Source organism: Salvelinus fontinalis, chromosome 32 (genome assembly GCF_029448725.1).
Source record: "Salvelinus fontinalis isolate EN_2023a chromosome 32, ASM2944872v1, whole genome shotgun sequence".
NCBI lineage: Eukaryota > Metazoa > Chordata > Actinopteri > Salmoniformes > Salmonidae > Salvelinus > Salvelinus fontinalis.
The window spans coordinates 35,134,202-35,159,853 of NC_074696.1; the positions used below are offsets into that span (position 1 = coordinate 35,134,202).

Genomic DNA, 25,652 nt, shown 5'->3' on the forward strand with positions numbered 1-25,652 from the left:
CTTATGTCTGTACGTTCATGTGTAAGATAGCTACATAAGAGACTACTGATCTCATGCTATTTTATCCGGAGGTATTCTGTCTTCCACCAGTTAATAGTGTGGGTAGGGAAGAGGGAAGCATGTGTTTAATTGTCAGAGCAGTGTGATGACCAATAACCTGAGTGCACAGGCCTAGTGGACGAGGGAGGGGGTGCTAGAGTGTGTGTGTGTGTGGGGGGGGGGGGGGGGGGGGGGGGGCGGGTCTGTCCGGAGGTCGGTGATAATATCCAGGAAAAGGCACAGGGGAGAGAGGGAGTGGACAACTGTGGCACATCCTGTTTTGTAAACTGTATCCTGCAGCCTTTTGGAGTGTGGCTTGGGCAGAAGGATGAGGGGGCCAAAGGGGAGAAAATGGGTTAGGTGGGTGGACAGTAGTGGAGGAGGGTTGTACATTAGCCAAGAAAAAACACATGTCGGGGTAAGAGGAGCATGGTGAATGAACTCACTCCTCCTCTGTTGGAGGTAAAGGCAGCATGCGTCCCGCGGATGATTTACGAGTGGCCATGACTCGGGAAGCTTCACCTCCGCTTGGCACTTTGCATACACACGGTCTTCCGCCTCCCGGCGTCCGGGAAGCAAGCGAGCGCTTGTTTTCCCTCTATTGAGCTGGAAGTTAAGCGAGCAGAACACGCTTGCAAGTGATGCAAGACACGAGATAGGGCAAGGTGAAATTAAAGTGCAGTGAAGACTATTGAGGGGAGAAGGACTAAGTGGCAATAAAAGCTTAATGGACTTTTACAAAAAATAGTATGCTTTAGTTGAGAGGAAGAGGTGGGAAAAAACGTGGAACAATGAAAAGTAAGAGCGTGCGATGGGCAGAAATTCTTCAGAATCTAATTTAGCGACAGTCAGTAGTAGGCAATTGTTAAATACATTTTGTTGCTCTCCTTTAGCAGAAGTAACGAACATTAACCTACATTGTTATCTAGTCATAATAGGAGTGACTGGATTACCGTATGCAATCACGGTTAACCTTAGTGCTTTTTTGTTGTTGTTGCCAAATGTCTATCTCAGCTTGCTTACTCAGTTTGAGGAACAATGGTTTCAGATGTGCACATCGAACAAGCTCACCCAATTAAGCATTTATCTGGAAATCATACCACCAGCCCTGATATTCTAACTATTATAGTACATGCATTTGGGAACACACACTGACAATGCATACATTCCTTATGCACACACACACACACTCAAACAACATCATGTTTTGGCATAAATGTCCCTGCAATGACACAGCTCCCCATCCATCCCTTAGGCGCACATCTTTTGTTATTGATGACACATGGTAATGTAATGGTATATGCCTCACCCTTCCCAGCCCTATGCACAAAAGCAAATATAGCCTATCACACTGCAGCGCACACAGACTGGTTACCCTTGTGCCGGGAGCTCCCCAGCGCTTATTCATCAGAGCGAGAGATCCTTGTATTTTGCTGTATGACTGAGTTGAGCTGAATGTTGGCGATGTGCGCAGAGAGGAAACCACCGCACGCAACGCTAAGAATGACACTTCGGTTTATCGGTCGGCTTCGAGAACTTTGGATGTTTAGCTGCTATTTCAACTTTTAGCATTAATGGAATCAACAAGAGACGAGTAAAATCGCTGCCTTCACAGCACCAGCAAAACATGTGTTGGAATTTAGGCTAAGAAGCAGCGGCTACAGATTGAAATAATTAGCCGTTTTTTTTCATTCTTCAAAACAACAACAGTGATATACATTAGGCAATAATTCAGTCGCCTACTTCAGAAATTCACATAACTTTTGTGTTATTTATGATCCCAAATACCAGCCAGAGCTTAGAGAATTTTCCTATAGGCCTAGTGTTGCCAATTTAGCTTAGCCTATAGCCTAGTTGGTAGACACTCCTGGCATACCTAGAGAGCTCTTTTTTAAATAAAAGGTTTTCTGGGTTTAAAAAAAAGTAGGCAATTCAAGAAAACAACAGTTCAAATCTACTGTTCAAACTAAATTGAAGGAACGTGTCAGGAGATCAAGGATTTGCACTCTAGTAGGAGTGGTGCGCAACAAAATGTTCCTCGCGCGAAGCGCAATGTCTTTACAGCCTCGCATCTCCCATTGACAGGACAGCGGGGAGACAATCAACCAAGAACATCTGTGCCACTTGTGGAAGAGATACAAAAAAATGGCGAGAAATAAACATCGACATTAAGGTAAAAATTTAATTTTAATTCAATTTAGGCCAATCATGGAAAGTTTCACGCAATAGTCCAGTGTTCCCCAACTGCCATCCCACTGGTGATTTTATTTGGGGGGGGGGACATAAAATACTGTAAAAACACCAGCAAATCAGTTCGAAGTGATTTTAATTTTGGAAATCTCTTCCGAAGTACGCACGCACAATAGAGAGATGTGATCTTATACAAATGTAAGCACGGTTTGAAATGCTTGTTTTAGTCAAATTGTATATCTGCTTGGGCTTCTTGCGGTCAATTTGCAGTCTACAAATTATTTGTAATTAAGTTCTAACCCCGTGACCATCTTCTCAAGAGAAAATCGGCTGAATCAAGTTGATGATCCCTACAATAGGCTATCTGATATTAACAGTTCGAGTAGCTAGTCTATTTGGCTGCAAAGATGAGCACGCACTGACAGCTGGGTTAGTTTTGGCTTCACACACGCAATGGCATGGTAGTGAATCTTTTTAACTAGTCACAGGTTGGCTACGGGGTTATACTACATTTTTTGGTGTCTCAAGTAAGAAACTGACTGTTATGCAATTGCTATATAAGCTATTTAAAGTTAAGTATACAGTGGCAGGTCTAGCCATCCTCACTAACAAAGCAGTCAAATGCTAGACTTTATCATATCATGTGTCTTATCCACACACACCAAATAAGTAGATTAGAACCTGTTAATACCATGATGCTTCCCTTATCCCCCACCACCTTTTTTTAACCCTTATTCTGTCAATCGCCATCCATCCAAATTCCATGATATTTCACATAGAATAAATTCAACACTGCTTTGGTAGTCTTATCTAGTGGTTATTCAAAATCCTGCTACAGAATTGAACTGAATCGAAGAATCATTCAAAATAACAGCCACATGCCTCTGGGAGTTGGGTTGGTGTCATGTTATAAATCATTATTCACAGGCCACCTCATGCACTGTGTGTTTGTTCCTGCCAGCCCCCCTGTGGTTGATGGTGATGCCTGAGTCCAACCCAGCAATGCAGAGGACGAGAACCTGGTGGTGGCAGGGACAACTGGGGGTTTCTCTGCTGTTTCTGGTTTTCCCGCTCCTCAGGACCGAACCGCTCCAACTCGAGCTGTCTTTCAATGGACTTTCGGAACCCCAGAATGTGACACTGGCTGCTATTCTGCCTTTGAGCAACACTGAATACCCGTGGGCCTGGCCTCGCGTGGGGCCCGCTCTGATGAGGGCTCTGGAGCGAGTCAATGACGACCCCACTCTGCTACCGGGCCACCGCCTTCGAATAGTCTACGACAGCAGCGAAAACAAGGATGGCGTCTGCTCCGACTCAGTGGCGCCATTGGTGGCCGTGGACTTTAAGTTCTCCTACGACCCATGGGCCTTCATCGGCCCTGGCTGCGACTACGCTTCGTCTCCCGTGGGCCGCTTCACTACCCACTGGGACGTTCCCATGGTGACGGCCGGGGCAGCGGCCATCGGCTTCCACTTGTACACATCCATCACCAACACGGGCCCCACGCACAAGAAGTTGGGCGAGTTTGGGGTGCGCCTGCATCGGCATTTTGGCTGGCACAGACACGCCATGCTCATGTTCAGCGACAACAAGAACGACGACCGGCCGTACTACTTTACGGCCGAGGGGTTGTACACGCAGCTACAGCTGGACAACATCACCACAGCAGACAAGGTCTTCAATGAGCAGAATGGACCGGTCCAGTATGATGACCTCATCAGTGACATCAGCCAGAGTGCCCGAGGTGAGCTCCATGTCTAATCTCTATCCATCTGACCTTTATCCTTTTTCTACCTAAAGTCTTCTGGACACCCTCTGCCATTATCTGGGTGACTGTTCCTCGTTATCATCTTGATAGTAATTTTTGTTTGTTTGTTTGTTTGTACAATTGCAAACCATGTTGACATGGTTTTCTCATGCCAAAGACATGAGAAAATAGCTCTCAATCGGTCACAAACCCAGGTAGCAGTAGATTTGGTCAAATTTTTATCACCGCGCATTAAAGCCATATGTTTCATGTGTGAAAATAAGTGGCCTGAATAATTGCTGTTGGCAGTAATGGTATTTTAATTCCATTATTTCATGAAGCTGTAGCGAGCAGTCATTCCCAGTTGGTCCTTATTTTAAGACCCCCCATGTGTATGCTTTTTTCATTTCCAACCACTCTTTTAATTATTTTGAATTGACCTGTAAACTTACTAATTATGTCGACACATGACGTCCCAATTACCAGAATTAGGCCTTCTTGCACATGCACAGTTTAAGTCCAATAGATTGAATGATATTATTTGAGTTTATGTTTTGTTGACCTAGTGAGTCAAACAGATGGAAAATTTAACCAAAAGCCTAATTAATGCATTGTCCTGGCAGATCGAGTATTCAAAATGCTGTCAACTTGCCACAACGACAATTAACACACAACACAGTGAGGGAGAGAAAACAGACATCTGTTAAAACACAATTAACAGACAGCATGACAATGTACACAACAAACACAACGCATATTTCACTCTCCACTTTTAAAATCCACCAAGGGATCAACTATTTTGGAGAAATTCAAATTAAAGCAAGGCAACAGTAAACATCTCGTCCTCCACGAACGATCTCTGTGGCAAGCCGTATCATTCACCCAAGTATCGTCAAAATTGGGCCAGTGCTGTGAGAGATGTCGCGTGTGACTAACGTATTAACGGACGGAGACAAATCCACAGTCCCCTCCCCGATTTCATTGTGGGGGACAATGAATCCTGGCAGGTAAAAAAATGGAGAGTGGAGAGGGAGTTAGAGTGAAAAAGAGAGCATGTGCACAAGCAAAGTGATGGGTCTGTCAAATATATAATGGACAAAACAGGATGGTGAGAGATAAATAAAGATATACAGATAGAGTGCAAATAGTTAGACGACGTAGTCCTGCTGTCAGAGAGACAGCAAGTGTTGAAGTACAATAGTGTTGAAAGGAAGTAGAATAGTACTCCCTGCTTTGCTGGGCTATGGATGGTATTTGGTGTTTTTGGTATTTTATTAAGATCCCCGTTAGCTGTTGCAAAAGCAGCAGCTACTCTTCCTGGGGTCCACATGAAACATGACATAATACAGAACATTAATAGACAAGAACAGCTCATGGACAGAACTACATCATTTAAAAAAAAAACTATCTAGGTCAAATATGAATCATAAATAGTCCACTCCTCTGCTTTAGCTCCGTGTGTGGCAGTGGTCCTATCCATATGGCAGCAGGAGAACACCCTGTGTGCACATTCTGAAACGACATCTCACCACGTCTTCCCATTTAAGAGATGCTGCGTCTGGCACTGTGTCTGCAGGTGTGAGGAGCCTCGCTGGCATCACCTTGCTGCAGCCAGGCCACACAGGCACTAAAGTTTAGGAGAGAAGTAGAGGAAATGCGTCCAGGAAATGCTGACAGAACATGTTCCTGAAAACTCTCTCTCACACACACACACACACTAAGTTGGGCACCTCCCCACCAAATAGCAATGGAAAGTTAAGGCCAACGTCAGCAGAGGCAACTCCACTTGGCATACAGATAACCTTATTATGTACTTGAGTGCTTCATTGTTATTTCAAATATGTAACTAATTAAAGGTGCACTATGCCAAAATTGCTCAGACATTTCCTGGTTGCTAAAATTCGAATAGTTGCCTAATTTAAATTTTATGTGACATAACAAGCAAGTATAGTGTAGAGAATCACTACCATCTAAACCGCTGTGAAATATATTGTCCATAACCAAAAATATTGTTATTTCAGCTGTTTGAAGCTGGTGTGCAAAACCGAAAGTAAAAGACACAAAAACTAAACTTAAGAATGGGAAGCATAGAAATAGCGCACATAGACCAAATCTACCACTTCTTAGACTTGATTTCAATGAGAATGGCAGAACTATAACTCACATTTCTATGTTAATTTTTTTCGATCGCCCAAAGAGTTACATATTGCAGGTATAAGTGCTCCCTGGCTAGCGCCCTTAACTGAACCACTACCAAGCAATCAATATATCCAATATGAAGTTTGCGAGTACTATGAACTTTAATTCGATGTAGCTTTAATTCGGCTTTAATTCGTTAATTGTCTAGTTCAGATGTTGAAATGTGTTGTCAGACTGGGTCGTCCCCCAAGAGAGAGGCCAAGACATACTGGAGGAGGCCACCTAGAGAGAGAGAGAGAATAGGAGGAAGAGAGAGAGAATGAAAATAAACATGTTTTGGAGCCCTTCAGTTGGTGTGCTGTTTGAGCGTGAAGTTGACCTGAGACAAAGCTGTCATGTCCAGGCAAAATAACTCTTGTACAAAGGGCAAATGTGAACGGAAGAGGGAGATGTACAAAGGGCAAATGGGAATGGAAGAGGGAGCTTGTTTTATCTTCTGAGACCTACAGTATTTCATTAGCGTTTTTTCACACTACTAAGTTTTTTATTTTGGAATTAATCCACAAAGAAACTGTATCTAGTTGGCTGTAAAATCCAACAATGTGTGAATGGGAATACTTGATTGTTTCTAGTTTGATTGTAATGGATAAAGTCTTTGTTTCCTTTAAGTAGACCTGCATTTCTGTTGCCAGTACTTTGTGTTCTTAGCCTCAGGACACACTGAAGAAGGTACATGAAATCACATTGAATGATCAGAACTCATTTTCTATAGATTTTACTTTTGACTTCTTCAATTTGATCATAAGCTATTTTATTATTATTAGCAGATGGTATTCATTTTAGCATGGCTTCTTTCAATTTATTTGGCTTGCTGCATAGCTGTAAATGTGGAATTTTGATAATGTGGCTCATGGTTTCTGAAACAGGACATTACGTGAACTTGAATGGTAGAATGTAGGTGGTATAACTGCCCCTGTCAGGAACCACCTCGCACTGTGCCCGGCCTCAGCCCACTCCCCCAGTTCCCACATGGACAACATTTCTAATTAAAAGTCCCAAACTTAAGCAAGAGGTCAATCCAGTGGCCCCTCTTTGACTTTATAAGGCAAACGGCTTGGGACATTTCTGACACCAAGATATTTCCTGTGAAACATAATTCGTCTAGATTTTTTTGTTCTCTAATGTTTTGTAGGGCTATTTCTGGTACCGGCCCCGTATGATCGCCATCTGAGTTTATTGACTGTCAGACAGTCGTTTGTCTCACCTAGCAACCGGGGAATCAATTTTCAGGCTAAGCTGACCCAGCAGGGGCGAAGTGGTGATGGGTGGGAGAGAGAAGGAGAGAGAGAAGTGGGATGGCTGGCTCTTCAGCTTTACCCCAGTCCATTGTGGGGGATGCTCCGTTCTCACATGGTCTTCACCGCACTCCCACTCCCTCACCAGGAACCTCACCAGGAAAGTTTTTGTGGTTGGTCAAAATAATACAGGACCATCAGTGCCCCCCTGCCTCTCTTCAACAACCACCGCTTCACGAGATTAGGTAACCAATGGGAACCACTCTTAACTGGTCAGAACACACAGTTTTAAAATGAATTATTCTTTCAATTACCCAGGGCTCCGGACAATATCAGAGTGTTTTCCTCTTGTATTTTAACAGTTATAGCCTGTCCAAGCCCCAGGGCCTCTGGAATGATTTAAGGCTGGTGGTAAAAGGGGTTTGGGGTTTGGGTTTTGGGGGAGAGGGGGTGGGGGGGGAGCTCTGTAACAACGTGATTTGCAAGCAGAGATCTATATCGGAGTCAGCAGTCCCATTTTTAAAAGGCATAAAAATAAGCCTGGTTTCTCTGGCTCTTTGGGTTGGAGTGGAGGCAGAGAGTGCCCCTAATTCAAACAGCATGGAGACTTCCAGTGTGGGATTACTTAGTGGTGCTGTGGCTGTCTCATCCTTCATGTTTACCCAATCCCCCCCCCTCCCCCAGCGGTATTTAGCAAATCAAAGCTGGGGATAGTATCGGTTTGTTAGACTGGAAGGCTAGAGAAGGGGATAGAGAGAGAATGAGAGAAGGAAAACAGTTTTCAGAATGTTTTCTAATTGATTTGACATTGGGAATGTTTTCAAATAGTTCAGAGAACATTAAGAAACAACGTTCTTCTGAGGGAATTTCAGTACTTCAGCATAACGTTTCTTCATGGTTCTATTTAAAGATGCACTATGCAGAAATCGCTCCGTCATTTCCCGGTTGCTAAAATTTGAATAATTTCAGTTTTTCTGACAAAACAAGCAGTCATTGTGTAGAGAATCATTGTACCATCTAAACTGCTGTGAAATACAGTATATTTTCCATAATCACAAATATTGTATTTTCAGCTGTTTTGAAGCTGGTGTGCAAAACCGAAAGTAAAAATCATCAAATTAAATTGTATTTGTCACATGTGCTGAATACAACAGGTGCCGTGAAATGCTTACTAAAAGCCCTTAACCAACAATGCAGTTTTAAGGAAAATAAGTGTTAAAGTATTTATTTACTCAAATAAACTGAAGTAAAAAATAAAAATAAAATGTACATGGAGGTAGAGGAAAAGTGACTATGTATAGATAATTAACAGAGTAGCAGCAGCTGGGGGTGGGTGAGGGGGGTCAATGCAAATAGTCCAGGTAGCCATTTGATTAGCTGTTCAGGAGTCTAATGGCTTGGGGTTAGAAGCTGTTAAGAAGCTAAAAATAAACTTAAGAATGGGAAGTATAGAAATAGTGCACATAAAACAGATCTACCACTTATTAGACTTACTTTCATAGAGCATGAAAGATCTATAACTTGCATTTCTATGATAATTGGGTCGGTCATGTTCTGAAATTGTTCTGAGAACATTAAGAAAACTTTCCATAAAAACCACAATTTTAAGATTCAGAGAAAGTTCTAAGAATGTTATTTAAAAATATACATGCCATTCTCAGCATCAACAAAACTCTTATCCTCTATCTTGTTTTATGTGTTCAGGTGTGTTGGTGGCACCCACTGATTGGCCACACCTGATTTTAATCAGTGCTTTGTTCCTTTGAATGGGGTCTGTTTCAATAGACTAAAATGAACAGCTTTGAATGCGTAAAAAACTTATGACATGCTAGCTCCATTCTGGTGACACAGTGGACTCATTCCATGGATAGAGAACAGAAGATTATAGGTTCAAATCTCACTGATGCCATGTCACAATAAAAAAATGTGTTTGCATGTTTATGCCTAAGGTAATTAATTTCCATGTGTCCTATCTGTGATTGGTTCAACGAAGTTAACTCAAAATGAGCTAGCAGTGTTATTAAAAGTCTTAATGAAATGTTCAATGAACGTTTTTAGGAAGTTATTCAAAAACCTCCAAATAACCTATAATTTCCATTCTTAGTGTTAATAAAACCTCCCAGGAAAATCTCCAACGAACCAGAGTAAAACATTCTCACAACCTTCCTGCAACCTAAAAATTAAAGTTCCCAGAACAGGCAACAATTTCACTTCTGTTCTCAGAACGTTTAAAAAATGTTCAGTTTACCGGTCAGGAAATGCATGGCTTCGTTCCCACAACCAATGTGAAACCAAAATTATACGTTCCCACAGGTTCCAAGAAACCAAATGTGCTAGCTGGGAGAGATTTTGTAATACTGTTCCATTATTACTTCTAATTTCCCTGGCAGCATTGCGTCTTTCACAGTCATACTGATAAAGAGTACTTGGATCACAACATTCATTTGCCAGAGTCATAGATCTCACCAGAAGGGGAGACTGAGTGTGTCAGAATGTGGCAGCTTGTCAAACAACCCGAGGGGCAATGAGAGAACTGTTTGGTGTAACTTGCTCCCAGAGAAATATGCAAAGTCATTTTTTTGATCGCATTCCAAATGATTTAGTTCTGGCTGTTTTATCTTCCCGTTAAAATTTCAACCAATTGTAGTACTTTACTTGAATCAATATTACTGTCCCTGTGTCGATGCAAAGAAAGTTACAAAACAAGTAGTTGGAAACATAGAAACGAGTGAGAGAAGTAAAGACAGAAAGAGATGGTGGAGTCTTGGCCAGTGAGGGGTGTCTCTGAGAAAGAAAGAAAAATACCGAGAGCCAAGGCAGAAGGAATGCGAGAAATACACATTTAGTGTGAATGAAAGCACAGAGCTGTTTTGTAAAGCTCACTACGTCTAAACCGCATCTTAGCTGGATTTGAGAGTTTACCCTTCACTGAGGAGGGATTATGAGGCCCTGGCACTGTCAAGCTATTTGGATCGATGCTCCATTTTCTTTCCTACTCTCGATGTGCCATGATGAAAGTTTGACGGACAGGAGGATCCGCAATCATGTCTGAGCCGAGGAGATTGTTTCCATGGCGACAGGCAGCATCTGCGCGGGAACGTGTGGGCATGACAGGAGCTGTCACCTGCCCTCCCGTGTCGTATATTTTCATCGGGCGCACAGTGGAACTGTCAGTGTGACCATCACACTGTACTCCCTCTCTTTCACATGCTCTCAAACATACAGAAGCACACAGTCTCTCTCTCTCTCTCTCTCTCTCTCTCTCTCTCTCTCTCTCTCTCTCTCTCTCTCTCTCTGTCTCTCTGTCTCTCTGTCTCTCTGTCTCTCTGTCTCTCTCTCTGTCTCTCTCTCATATTCAAATACACACAATAACCATATGTTCAAAAACATGTCACATTGTCTATGCATGTGCACCTGACAGGGTAAATTGAACGTGTTGATGTTCAATGCTCTCAGATACACGTAGATCAAATCAAAGATGTGCTTTTTACCTAAACATCTAACTGGACTCATATGAGAAAAAAAGCATGCAATTGCCATAAATAATTTACAAGCCAGGACTTCGAGAACTGACATATGGATGCTTCAGCAGAGTAACTTTGGACTAGCCTTTTATTACCTGACTGAATCCGTGTAGGACAACAGAATGTAAGCTCGCAAGACTTCCAGATGGTTGTACGAGGTTAACTTTGGACTCCCATTTAATCACAATCCTATCTATTTTGACCCTCACCTCAATTGCTTTAAATTGCTTGTCTTTTTCTAAATACAAGGATGTAAAACAAAACGGACCAGTTTCTACAGGAGCAATATGGCAGAGCCTTACCTCATCACACTCTAGATGGAATATGTTGACAGGACTCTGCATTCTTAGAGTATCTACAATGAATTGTACCCCAGGGAGAATTCTTTTACATTTGAACTCTGGCGACATGGTTACAAAATGAACAGACAAACTAGTGATTGCTTTAATTGAAGTGACTTGTTACATTGTTAGGTTGCTGAACTGTAGAGATTATTTGCAAGCATTTATTCACTTTTTTCAACTTGCCTGGATTTGATTCACTTTAAACTAGAAATTGGTTGTGCAAGCAAGGGCATCGCTAGACGTTTTGTCGGGCACATTAATTAATGTAAAATAAAGCAACTATTCCCATTCATTAAACTATGTTCTGTTTTATCTATGCAACTGCAACTGCTACTGTGAAATGTTTTATTTGCCACGATCTACAACAGTTTAAGTCACATCTTTTCGTATTGGCAAACTAGGTTGCCTTTTTTCTTCTCATTTTGGCAGAAAATGCTATCACACCTGTTAAAAAACAAAACAAGCAACCCCTTTCAAATGATCCAGGTTTGACAGATATCCACCTTAGATGGTCCATGGCGGTCAGTACGGATATGAAGTACAGTTGACCGGACATTGCTGAACGCACCCTGAATCTAACACCCCCTCCAATTGAGCCAGATGTGAAAGACAACTGAAGAGGAATCCACCTGAGGGGGGTCAGTGTTTAGGCCTAACACTCAGACAGGACGATGCACCTGGACACCGGCGCGGCTACGCAACAGACGTGGCGTGTTCTTTGGCTGAACCACTGAAACGCGGCTCCGGGGTCGACGCCTCGCTAAATGGCGCAACACACACACACACACACACAACACGGGAAGACACACAGAGGAGCGAAGGGTCTGACCCTATCTGATTTATAACGGCTGATACTGTTGAGCGTGACTCTGATAGATTGATTGCTGGGCTGGTTAGCATGGCAAACGCTCCCCTGGTTTCAGTGGGCTATAATAAAGGGGGCCATCTGTTGCCGCTGGAGATGCGAGGCCTACGTGCCGTGTGCCAAGACAGGAGCGGCTGTAATTGCTGCTGTTTGCCGTATGCAAGGCCCGCCGTTGCTCGTCATGGACGTGCTGGCCGTAGTGTGTAAACAAGATGGGCCTGCTGCTGCTTTTCTTTCACCACGTAGAAGCCAACTCTGCCATATGTACTTCCTCGACACAAGAAAAATGGGTTAGACGGAATGGAAATATGTTACTCCGAGCTAAACATTTGAACATAATGTCAGAGAGCTTAGTCAACCTGCTAATATTCCCTGGCAAGAAGCAAATATAAAATTTCTTACTAACACAAAGTCCTTATTCACCTTCACCCCTAGAATTTAGAATTTTTGAATGTACATCAAGCCAGGTATAGTTTTGTGGTTGTAAATTATTTAGGCAGGGCACTTTGCATGTACAGATCATGCAAATCGCTGTATCCAGGATTGATAGAACCTTTCACCCTACCTTCCCCTTTGTAGAGTGAGTGTGAGATTATGGAGTCTGGCAATTCAAGTTTAGATCGGTAGTCATTAAGATTGTGAGGTTTAACATTGGAATAAAATCCAGGCTTTTATACCCTAGTCGATGAATTGATTGGTTGCAGAATACTTAGGGCACTTTGCATTCCACCGATGTAAAACAAATGCATGTTAACAAATCCATGTATGCAGGATAGTGACTAAGATTGCGGGGTTTAATACTGATTTAAAATCCAGCCTTTTAGACCCTTGTCAATGTATTGATAATATTCTGTTTGACATGTTGCTTCCATTAACCAGAGGGTCTTTTTGCATGAAATCTGCCTGCCCTTCATGCAAATGACTACAGATCTGGCAACTCTCACCCGTCCCAACCCTCATCAATCCTCTGCACGGGGCAGCCACTAATCAACACTGTGGACAGATGACACTCAGAGGACATCCCTGCATCTACAGTGCCTTCAGAGAGTATTCATACTCCTTGACTTGTTCCACATTTTGTTGTTACAGCCTGAAATCAAAATGTGTTAAATAGATATATTGTCACGCCCTGGCCTTAGTATTCTTTGTTTTCTTTATTATTTTAGTTAGGTCAGGGTGTGACATGGGGAATGTTTGTGTTTTGTTGGTTTTGGGTGTTTTTATGGTAAAGGGGTTGTTGGGTATAGTATATGGGTTTGTGTGGAGTACATGTGTCTAGTGTTGTCTATGTATGTTTAGTTGTCTAGGAGAGTCTATGGTTACCTGAATGAGTTCCCAATTAGAGACAGCTGATTTCGGTTGTCTCTGATTGGGAGCCTTATTTAGGGTAGCCATAGGCTCTCATTGGTTGTGAGTAGTTGTCTATGTGATACGTTTGTAGCCTGTGTGTGCACATCGTTGTTTTAGCTTCACGATCGTTTTCTTGTTTTATTTAGTGTTTAAGTGTTTTGGTTTCGTGTGCCTTCTTCGTTTAATAAAAAGGAGATGGCTTATTTTCCTAAAGCTGCGTTTTGGTCCGTCAATCCACCACACGATCGTGACATATATTTTTATCTCACCTATCAACGCACGATACCTCATAATGACAAAGTGAAAATATGTTTTTAGAAATGTTTGCAAATGTATTGAAAAATTAAATACAGAAATATGTAATTTACATAATTATTCACATCCCTTAGTCAATACATGTTAGGATGACATTTGGCAGTGATTACAGCTGTGAGTCTTTCTGGGTAAGTCTCTAAGAGCTTTGCACACCTGGATTGTACAATATTTGCCCATGATTCCTTTTAAAATGATTCAACGTCTGTCAAGTTGTTTGTTGATCATTGCTAGACAGCCATTTTCAAGTCTTGCCATTGATTTTCAAGCCGATTTTAAGGCAGAACTGTTACTCCAGTGTATATTTGGTCTTGTGTTTTAGGTTATTGTCCTAACTGAAAGGTGAATTTGTCTCCCAGTCTGTTGAAAAGCAGACTGAACCAGGATTTCCTCTATGATTTTGGCTTTGCTTAGCTCTATTCTGTTTCTTTTATCTTAAAAAATAACCCCCAGTCCTTGGTGATGACAAGCATACCCATAACATGATGCAGCCACCACTATGCTTGAAAATATGAAGAGTGTTACTCAGTAATGTGTTGTGTTGGATTTGCCCCAAACATAACGCTTTGTATTCAGGACACGAAGTTAATTTCATTGCCAAATTTTTTGCAGTTTTAATTTAGTGCCTTATTGCAAACAGGATGCATGTTTTGGAATATTTATTATTCTGTATGGTCTTCCTACTTTTCACTCTGTCATTTAGGTTAGTATTGTGGAGTAATTACAATGTTGTTGATCCATCCTCAGTTTTCTCCTATCACAGCCATTAAACTCTGTTTTAAAGTCACCATTGGCCTCATGATGAAATACCTGAGTGGTTTCCTTTCTCTTAGGAAGGACGCCTGTATCTTTGTAGTGACTAGGTGCATTGATACAACATTCAAAGTGTAATTACAAACTTCACCATGTTTAAAGGGATAGTCAATGTCATTTTTTAAACGTATTTTACCCCATCTACCAATAAGTGCCTTTCTTTGTGAGGCATTGGAAAACCTCCTTGGCTTTGTGGTTGAATCTGTGTTTTAAATTCACTGCTCGGCTGAGGGACCTTGCAGATAATTGTGTGTGGGTTACAGAGCTGAGGTAGTCATTCAAAAATCATGTTATACACTATTATTGCACAAAGAGTAAGTCCATGCAACTTATGTGACTTGTTAAGCACATTTTTACTCCTGAACTTTTATAAGCTTGCCATAATAAAGAGGTTGAACACTAATTGACTCAAGAGATTTCAGCTTTTCATTTGTAATTAATTTGTAAACATTTCCAAAAACATAATTCCCCTTTGACATTATGGGGTATTGTGTGTAGTCCAGTGACACAAATTATCAATATAATACATTTTAAATTCTGGCTGTAACACAACAAAATGTGAAAAAGGTGTGAATACATTCTGAAGGAACTGTACATCATCGACAAGATAGAAACCATATGAGCAAGGGAGAGAAAGGGCAAGAGTGGGGAAAGTGGAAAAAAAGAGAGTGAGAGAGGGAAATGAGAGAGCAATGGAAGAGAGCTATGCAAAAGAAAGGAGAGAGACGACCGTGTATAAATAATGAGTGATTAAAAGGAAAAAGAGGAGAAAGGAGAGATAGAGACAGAATGTCTGTGTGAGAAATGGATTAGCCCGTCCTCCAGTAATTAAGTCTCCCAGCTCCTCAGTCTTAAGTCTCTCACCACGTCAAATTTACTTTAGCCGCTTCACAGCCACATCCAGCAGAACCATTTAATTAGGCAGAATTTGTTTAGAATAATGAACCTTTCTTTGAAGCTTTACATTTGGTATTAGGCTAGGGAATAGTTTGTGGCAGTTGGTATTGTTTTTGTCCATATAAACCTGGTTGTTTTGTCAGGTATAGGGATGGATTTTTTCAGGAAAGGTTGATTTATGCCACAATTTATACATTATATTGACCAGATACTACAGTGGCCACTTTTCAATTAAAAGAAATGTCTTCAGAAATGGAAGGCAGTCTGGAGAAGGTCAAATGGGACCATTATAGCCAATGAGAGTGCAGATATGCGTGTGAACAACAGGTACAAACAGTTCCACTAGTTATCACAGCCACAAAGTAAAAATTGGCTATATCATAAATATTAATGAAAACAAAAATGTGTTTTTTGGTCATATTTTAAGGTTAGCAATGTGGTCAGGGTTAGAATCAACATTTTTTTTTAAATTAAACTTTTTTCAACCACCACAAATTTCTTGTTAAGCTATAGTTTTGGCAAGTCGGTTAGGACATAACAGCAACATGGGCTGTTCACATCATACTGTCATCAGAACATCTGCTGTGAATCAGTTTGAGACCTTCACACAGAACCTGTCAACATATTCGCTCTGTCTATGTAGTTTACTGTATGTCTTCCCCTTAGAGTGGTTCTTGGTATGTTGCAGAATGCACTTCATGTTGTGTGTCTTTACTAGTTGACCTTGTGTATAGTATTCCTCTAACTTGTACCCTATAGTATAAGCAATAAAGAACACTATTTCTATGGAAAATCACCACAACGCGGGATGTAATGTAGTCAAGTATTATATCTTCTCTCTGACACAATGTACACTACAGGACCAATGGCGTGTACTCATGGATGCCAAGGGAAGCCAGGTTTCCCCCCAAAAATGTATTTTAATAATGTATCTTTCGTCTCTCTGTGTTTCACAATTTTACTTCAATTCGCAAGAGGCTTAATGTCTCACTGGAGAAAGCATCCGAGCGAGCGAAACAGCGCCCTTCTTTCTCAGGATGTGTTGCCCATGTTTATTTATTTATTTTTTATTTCACCTTTATTTAACCAGGTAGGCAAACTGAGAACATGTTCTCATTTACAATTGCGACCTGGCCAAGATAAAGCAAAGCAGTTCGATACATACAACAACACATAGTTACACATGGAGTAGAACAAACATACAATCAATAATACAGTGAAAAATAAGTCTATATACAATGTGAGCAAGTGAGGTGAGATAAGGGAGGTGAAGGCAAACAAAATATTTATAAAAATAAATAAAAATATAAAAAGGCCATGGTGGCGAAGTAAATACAATATAGCAAGTAAAAAAAACACTGGAATGGTTGGTTTGCAGTGGAAGAAAGTGCAAAGTAGAGATAGAAATAATGGGGTGCAAAGGAGCAAAAATAAATAAATGAATACAGTAGGTAAAGAGGTAGTTGTTTGGGCTAAATTATAGATGGGCTATGTACAGGTGCAGTAATCTATGAGCTGCTCTGACAGCTGGTGCTTAAAGCTAGTGAGGGAGATAAGTGTTTCCAGTGTCAGAGATTTTTGTAGTTTGTTCCAGTCATTGGCAGCAGAGAACTGGAAGGAGAGGCGGCCAAAGGAAGAATTGGTTTTGGGGGTGACCAGAGAGATATACCTGCTGGAGCGCGTGCTACAGGTAGGTGCTGCTATGGTGACCAGCGAGCTGAGATAAGGGGGGACTTTACCTAGCAGGGTCTTGTAGATGACCTGGAGCCAGTGGGTTTGGCGACGAGTATGAAGCGAGGGCCAGCCAACGAGAGTGTACAGGTCGCAGTGGTGGGTAGTGTAAGGGGCTTTGGTGACAAAACGGATGGCACTGTGATAGACTGCATCCAATTTATTGAGTAGGGTATTGGAGGCTATTTTGTAAATGACATCACCGAAGTCGAGGATTGGTAGGATGGTCAGTTTTACAAGGGTATGTTTGGCAGCATGAGTGAAGGATGCTTTGTTGCGGAATAGGAAGCCAATTCTAGATTTAATTTTGGATTGGAGATGTTTGATGTGAGTCTGGAAGGAGAGTTTACAGTCTAACCAGACACCTAGGTATTTGTAGTTGTCCACATATTCTAAGTCAAAGCCGTCTAGAGTAGTGATGTTGGACAGGCGGGCAGGTGCAGGCAGCGATCGGTTGAAGAGCATGCATTTAGTTTTACTTGTATTTAAGAGCAATTGGAGGCCACGGAAGGAGAGTTGTATGGCATTGAAGCTCGTCTGGAGGGTTGTTAACACAGTGTCAAAAGAAGGGCCAGAAGTATACAGAATAGTGTCGTCTGCGTAGAGGTGGATCAGAGACTCACCAGCAGCAAGAGCGACATCATTGATGTATACAGAGAAGAGAGTCGGTCCAAGAATTGAACCCTGTGGCACCCCCATAGAGACTGCCAGAGGCCCGGACAACAGACCCTCCGATTTGACACACTGAACTCGATTAGAGAAGTAGTTGGTGAACCAGGCGAGGCAATCATTAGAGAAACCAAGGCTGTCTAGTCTGCCGATGAGGATGTGGTGATTGACAGAGTCAAAAGCCTTGGCCAGGTCAATGAATACGGCTGCACAGTATTGTTTCCTATCGATGGCGGTTAAGATATCGTTTATGACCTTGAGCGTGGCTGAGGTGCACCCATGACCAGCTCTGAAACCATGTATCTGAGGCTGTCTGGTAATTAAGAGTATGACATTGTTTTCGCCCGTAGCATTGAATGCAAGGGAAGCCAGCGAGTATTTGGCCTCCCTTGATAAAAACAAGTCAAAATAATAGCCAATCAGCATTGAGCTACACTGAGTGAGCTCATCTGTGAATTTTCCTAAGCGGTCATGAACTTTCGTCAGCCGGTGATTGTCAAGCAAATAACTATCTGTCTCATGGTAATTGACCGTTAATTAACATAAACCCATTTAGCATCTCCTGGCTTCCACACAAGCCACTGATGCAGACCTTTGGAACGTGTACATTTTAAAAGGTCTAATAAATCCATGTAATATAGCCTACACCTTCACAATGAATTCATTATTTATTTTAGACATGTCTAAAGAAACATGATATGAAGAAAATGTAGTCTATTTCAGAAGAACAGAATAGCATACTCTGAGTTGTCCTGATCTGGCTATGCCATATAGCTGTGGGCTACAGTAGGTCATTTAGCAGACAAGATTTGCTTAGAATTCCGTGGAATTATTTTATATTATTTTATAGTATGAACAATACAACCGAACAAAGCTGAATAAAATAGAAAGGATATTTTCTCCAAACGACTTCAAGGAGTGCGCACATGTGGCTATTCTGTGTTGAGCGGTTTACAAAGAATAGATACTCCTATATGCTTAATTTACATTTATTAATGTAACTGTAGTTGTTATACAAACGTTGGGCTATATGTTGATTTTTAATATATTGTAACGTTGCATGATGCGACTCTAATGATGATTTGAAAAAAGTTACTTGAAAGGCATGAGGTCTGCTTTGTTTTTTTGCACAGGCTGAACACACTTCGTCAGTCTCTCGTTCACAATTTGAGGAGCACTTGATAATGCCTCGAATTTCCCAGAGGCATCCCCTTTGTGTGGCCATAATGCACCCCAAAAAATCCATGCCTTTTACAGCCCTTCTCCCTGAGTGCTGCCTGCTCCGAAGCACCTCTCACTCACACAACTCTCCATCAGGTGATTGGGTCTTTCTCACAGGCTATAAGTGAAGACAGACACATAGGGGACTCAACTGCGCACATCCATATCCATATTGGAAGAACTGTCCACATTTACTTTTCGTCAGTCAACAAGATGAGTAGGCCTAATGAACAGTAGATGTCAATCTACTATCCCCCATAGTACAAAAGTTGACTAATTCTGTGCGAAAAATAATTATTCCAAACTTAGTCTGGGACAGTTGTGGGATGCGATAGATCCCAAATAAATACAACCACTAGTATCAAAAATATTTTTTACGCAATGAGGTTGGCGCAACAGATCAGAACGATTAGCTTAAAATGTTGATAAACTGTTAGGCTATTTCTTCACATTATAAGCACAGCGCGAATGTTCCATTTGCGTGAAAACAATTATTTTTTCGCACATTATCAAAAGTCACCACAAATGCGATTATGCATGTAATTCTTTTATTATTAAGGTGCATTTTTATGGTGAAAATTATCTTCCCCAAACTTGAAACTCACCTCCTGCTTATGTACAGTTGAAGTCGGAAGTTTACATAGCACACCTTAGCACACCTTAGCCAAATACATTTAAACTTAGTTTTTCACAATTTCTGACATTTAATCCTAGTAAAAATTACCTGTCTTAGGTCAGTTAGGATCACCACTTTATTTTCAGAATGTGAAATGTCAGACTAATAGTTGAGAGAATTATTTATTTCAGCTTTTATTTATTTCATCACATTTCCAGTGGCTCAGAAGTTTACATACACTCAGTTAGTATTTGGTAGCATTGCCTTTAAATTGTTTAACTTGGGTCAAACATTTCGGGTAGCTTTCCACAAGCTTCCCACAATAAGTTGGGTGAATTTTGGCCCATTCTGTCACGTTCCTGACCTGTTTTCCCTTGTTTTGTATTTATTTAGTATGGTCAGGGCGTGAGTTGGGTGGGTTGTCTATGTGTTGTTTTCTATGTTGGGGTTTTGTGTGTTCGGTCTGGTATGATTCTTAATCAGAGGCAACTGTCAATCGTTGTCCCTGATTGAGAATCATACTTAGGCAGCCGGGGTTTCACGTGTGTTTTGTGGGTGTTTGTTCCTTGTTAGTGTTTCGCCACACGGGACTGTCACGGTAGTTTAATTTTGTTATTTTGTATCGGATATTTGTTTTCGTGTTATTAAATTACCATGGAAACCAACCACTCTGCATATTGGTCCGATCCTTCTCGCCTCTCCTCGTCCGATGAGGAGGACGATATAGACTATCGTAACACATTCCTCCTGACAGAGCTGGTGTAACTGAGTCAGGTTTGTAGGCCTCCTTACTCGCACACGCTTTTTCAGTTCTGCCCACAAATTTTCTATAGGATTGAGGTCAGGGCTTTGTGATGGCCACTCCAATACCTTGACCTTGTTGTCCTTAAGCCATTTTGCCACAACTTTGGAAGTATGCTTGGGGTCATTATCCATTTGGAAGACCCATTTGAGACCAAGCTTTAACTTCCTGACTGATGTGTTGAGATGTTGCTTCAATATATCCACATAATTTTCCTCCCTCATGATGCCATTTATTTTGTGAAGTGCACCAGTCCTTCCTGCAGGAAAGCACCCCCCTACAACATGATGCTGCCACCCCCGTGCTTCACGGTTCGGATGGTGTTCTTCGGCTTGCAAGCCTCCCCCTTTTTCCCCCAAACATGATGATGGTCATCATGGCCAAACAGTTAAATTTTTGTTTCATCAGACCAGAGGACATTTCTCCAAAAAGTACGATCTTTGTCCCCATGTGCAGTTGCAAACCGTAGTCTGGCTTTTTATGACTGTTTTGGAGCAGTGGCTTCTTCCTGGCTGAGCGGCCTTTCAGGTTATGTCGATATAATACTGGTTTTATTGTGGATATAGATACTTTTGTACCTGTTTCCTCCAGCATCTTCACAAGGTCCTTTGCTGTTGTTATGGGATTGATTTTCACTTTTTGCACCAAAGTACATTCATCTCTAGGAGACAGAACGCGTCTCCTTCCAGAGCGGTATGGCGGCTGCGTGGTCCCATGGTGTTTATACTTGCGTACTATTGTTTGTACAGGTAAACGTGGTATTTTCCGGTGTTTGGAAATTGCTCCCAAGGATGAACCAGACTTGTGGAGATCTACAGTTTTTTTTCTGAGGTCTTGGCTGATTTATTTTGATTTTCCCATGATGTCAAGCAAAGAGGCACTAAGTTTTAAGGTAGGCCTTGAATACATACACAGGTACACCTCTAATTGACTCAAATGATGTCAATTATCCCATCAGAAGCTTCTAAAGCCATGACATCATTTTCTGGATTTTTCCAAGCTTTCTAAAGGCACAGTCAACTTAGTGTATGTAAACTTCTGACCCACTGGAATTGTGATACAGTGAAATATAAGTGAAATAGTCTGTCTGTAAACAATTGTTGGAAATATTACTTGTGTCATGCACAAAGTAGATGTCCTAATCGACTTGCCAAACCTATAGTTAGTTAACAAGAAATTTGTGGAGTGGTTGAAAAACTAGTTTTAATGACTCCAACCTAAGTGTTTGTAAACTTCCGACTTCAACTGTATTCCAGTTAGGCTCTACAGCCCTTGTAAAGCTAATTAATGTGCTTAATTTGAAGAAGTTATTTGTCCACTTTAGTTGTGATACAAACCTTATCAAAACATATAGGCCTATAGGCTAGGCTACATGAGGTGTGCGACTATGATTAGAAAAAGTCACAAAAAAAGGCATTGTTTCTTGTCTTACGCTGGGCATCATTCACACGTAATAATATATAATTCACAAGTGATAGACTAATGTTGTCACCCATCAGACTATTCTAAATAATATATGTGTGAAATATTTTTGATTTAGAATGGAACATTACCATGCACCTGTCTCGAAACATACATGTCATCTCTGCACTTAAGTAGCGAATGGAGGACGCTTTTGTCACGTTCCTGACCTATTTCTGTTAGTTTGTTGTATGTGTTAGTTGGTCAGGACGTTAGTTTAGTTTGTGTTAGTTGGTCAGGACGTTAGTTTTCTGTTTCTATGTTGGTTTAAGGGTTGCCTGGTATGGCTCTTAATTAGAGGTAGGTGTTTGGCGTTTTCCTCTAATTGAGAGTCATATTTAGGTAGGTTGTTTCACAGTGTTCGTGGTGGGTGGTTGTCTCCTGTGTCAGTGTTTGTCGCACCATACGGGACTGTTCGGTTTGTTTTGTACATCGTCATTTTGTGTAGTCTATTTTCCCTGTTCGTGCGTTCTTCTTGTTTAATGTAAGTTGGGGCTGGGGCGGGGAGGTAGTGCCGGAAATACCGGACCGTGAAAGCGTACTGGCTCCCTTGAGCACCGAGCCTGCCCAACCTTACCTGGTTGAATACTCCCCGTCGCCCGACCCGTGCGGGGAGGTGGAATAACCCGCACCGGGCTATGTAGGCGAACCGGGGACACCATGCGTAAGGCTGGTGCCATGTAAGCCGGCCCGAGGACACGCACTGGAGACCAGACGCGTTGAGCCGGCCTCATGACACCTGGCTCAATGCCCAATCTAGCCCTACCAGTGCGGGGAGGTGGAATAACCCGCACTGGGCTATGCACTCGTACAGGAGACACCATGCGCTCTACTGCGTAACACGGTGTCTGCCCGTACTCCCGCTCTCCACGGTTAGCCTGGTAAGTGGGCGCAGGTCTCCTACCTGCCCTTGGCCCACTACCTCTTAACCCCCCCCCAAGAAATTTTTGGGGTCTCCTCTCGGGCTTCCAGCCACGTCTCCTTGCTGCCTCCTCATACCACCGCCTCTCTGCTTTCGCTGCCTCCAGCTCAGCTTTGGGACGGCGATATTCTCCCGGCTGTGCCCATGGACCTTTCCCGTCCAATATTACCCTCCCAAGTCCATGATACCTGTGTAGTCTCCTGCTCGAACTCACGCCGCTTGGTTCTGGATTGGTGGGTGATTCTGTACCGGCTTTCCTCCTCCTCTTCATCAGAAGAGGAGGAGCAGGGATCGAACCAAAATGCAGCTGAGTTTATCGACATGATTTATTAACGAAAAAACACGAATTTGACTATACACTAACAAAACAAATAAACGGTGTAGACAGACCTAGACGACGAACTTACACAAAACATGAAGAACGCACGAATAGAGAAAACAGGCTACACAAAAACAACGATGAACAAACAAACCGAAAACAGTCCTGTGTGGCGCAACGACATACACAAACACAGGAGACAATCACCCACAACGAACACTGTGAAAACACCTACCTAAATATGACTCTTAATTAGAGGAACGCCAAACACCTGCCTCTAATTAAGAGCCATACCAGGCAACCCATAAACCAACATAGAAACAGAAAACATAGAATGCCCACCCAAACTCACGTCCTGACCAACTAACACATATAACAAACTAACAGAAATAGGTCAGGAACGTGACACACCTGTTCGAACTTGTTATCAGTATAAAAGACACCTGTCCACAACCTCAAACAGTCACACTCCAAACTCCACTATGGCCAAGACCAAAGAGCTGTCAAAGGACACCAGAAACAAAATTGTAGACCTGCACCAGGCTGGGAAGACTGAATCCGCAATAGGTAAGCAGCTTTGTTTGAAGAAATCAACTGTGGGAGCAATTATTAGGAAATGGAAGACATACAAGATCACTGATAATCTCCCTCGATCTGGGGCTCACCCCGTAGGGTCAAAATGATCACAAGAACGGTGAGCAAAAATCCCAGAACCACACGGGGGGACCTAGTGAATGACCTGCAGAGAGCTGGGACCAAAATAACAAAGCCTACCATCAGTAACACACTACGCCGCCAGAAGACTCAAATCCTGCAGTGCCAGGCGTGTCCCCCTGCTTAAGCCAGTACATGTCCAGGCCCGTCTGAAGTTTTCTAGAGAGCATTTGGATGATCCAGAAGAAGATTGGGAGAATGTCATATGGTCAGATTAAATCAAAATATAACTTTTTGGTTAAAACTCAACTCGTTGTGTTTGGAGGACAAAGAATGCTGAGTTGCATCCATAGAACACCATACCTACTGTGAAGCATGGGGGTGGAAACATCATGCTTTGGGGCTGTTTTTCTGCAAAGGGACCTGGACGACTGATCCGTGTAAAGGACAGAATGAATGGGGCCATGTATCGTGAGATTTTGAGTGAAAACCTCCTTCCATCAGCAAGGGCATTGAAGATGAAAAGTGGCTGGGTCTTTCAGCATGACAATGATCCCAACACACCGCCCGGGCACTGAAGGAGTGGCTTCGTAAGAAGCATTTCAAGGTCCTGGAGTGGCCTAGCCAGTCTCCAGATCTCAACCCCATAGAAAATCTTTGGAGGGAGTTGAAAGTCCGTGTTGCTCAGCAACAGCCCCAAAACATCACTGCTCTAGAGGAGATCTGCATGGAGGAATGGGCCAAAATACCAGCAACAGTGTGTGAAAACCTTGTGAAGACTTACAGAAAACGTTTGACCTCTGTCATTGCCAACAAAGGGTATATAACAAAGTATTGAGATAAACTTTTGTTATTGACCAAATACTTATTTTCCACCATAATTTGCAAATAAATTCATTAAAAAAAAAAAAATCTCATTTTGTCTGTCATAGTTGAAGTGTACCTATGATGAATATTACAGGCCTCTCTTATCTTTTTAAGTGGGAGAACTTGCACAATTGGTGGTTGACTAAATACTTTTTTGCCCCACTGTATATGATAAACAGAGAGTAGCAGGAGCGTAAAAAGAGGGGTGGGGGGGGGGCACACAATGCAAATAGTCCGGGTAGCCATTTGATTACCTGTTCAGGAGTCTTATGGCTTGGGGGTAAAAACTGTTGAGAAGCCTTTTTGTCCTAGACTTGGCACTCCGGTACTGCTTGCCATGCTTTAGTAGAGAGAACAGTCTATGACTGGCTGGGGTCTTTGACAATTTTTAGGGCCTTCCTCTGACACCGCCTGGTGTAGAGGTCCTGGATGGCAGGCAGCTTAGCCTCAGTGATGTACTGGGCCGTACGCACTATCCTCTGTAGTGCCTTGCGGTCAGAGGCCGAGCAGTTGCCGTACCAGGCAGTGATGCTCTCGATGTTGCAGCTGTAGAAACTTTTGAGGATCTCAGGACCCATGCCAAATCTTTTTAGTTTCCTGAGGGGGAATAGGCTTTGTCGTGTCCTCTTCACGTCTGTCTTGGTGTGTTTGGACCATTCTAGTTTGTTGGTAATGAACTTGAAGCTCCAAGGAACTTGAAGCTCTCAACCTGCTCCACTACAGCCCTGTCGATGAGAATGGGGGCGTGCTCGGTCCTCCTTTTCCTGTAGTCCACAATCATCTCCTTAGTCTTGGTTACGTTGAGGGATAGGTTGTTATTCTGGCACCACCCGGCCAGGTCTCTGACCTCCTCCCTATAGGCTGTCTCGTCGTTG

At 42.2% G+C, this 25,652-nt stretch overlaps 1 protein-coding gene across 2 annotated transcripts in view; it reads left to right on the forward strand.

The window, feature by feature from the left end:
- The first annotated feature begins 1,184 nt into the window (after positions 1 to 1,184).
- The window catches only part of LOC129831162 (atrial natriuretic peptide receptor 1-like), a 119,384-nt gene continuing 94,916 nt past the window's right edge, over positions 1,185 to 25,652 (forward strand). The window contains exons 1-2 of one of the 2 annotated variants that reach the window (XM_055894248.1): positions 1,185 to 2,212; positions 3,157 to 3,973. In XM_055894248.1, the coding sequence (XP_055750223.1) occupies positions 3,205 to 3,973 (769 nt within the window). In that variant the 5' untranslated portion in view covers positions 1,185 to 2,212; positions 3,157 to 3,204. The remainder of the gene's footprint in view (positions 2,213 to 3,156; positions 3,974 to 25,652) is intronic. The other variant, XM_055894247.1, reaches the window with a different exon arrangement.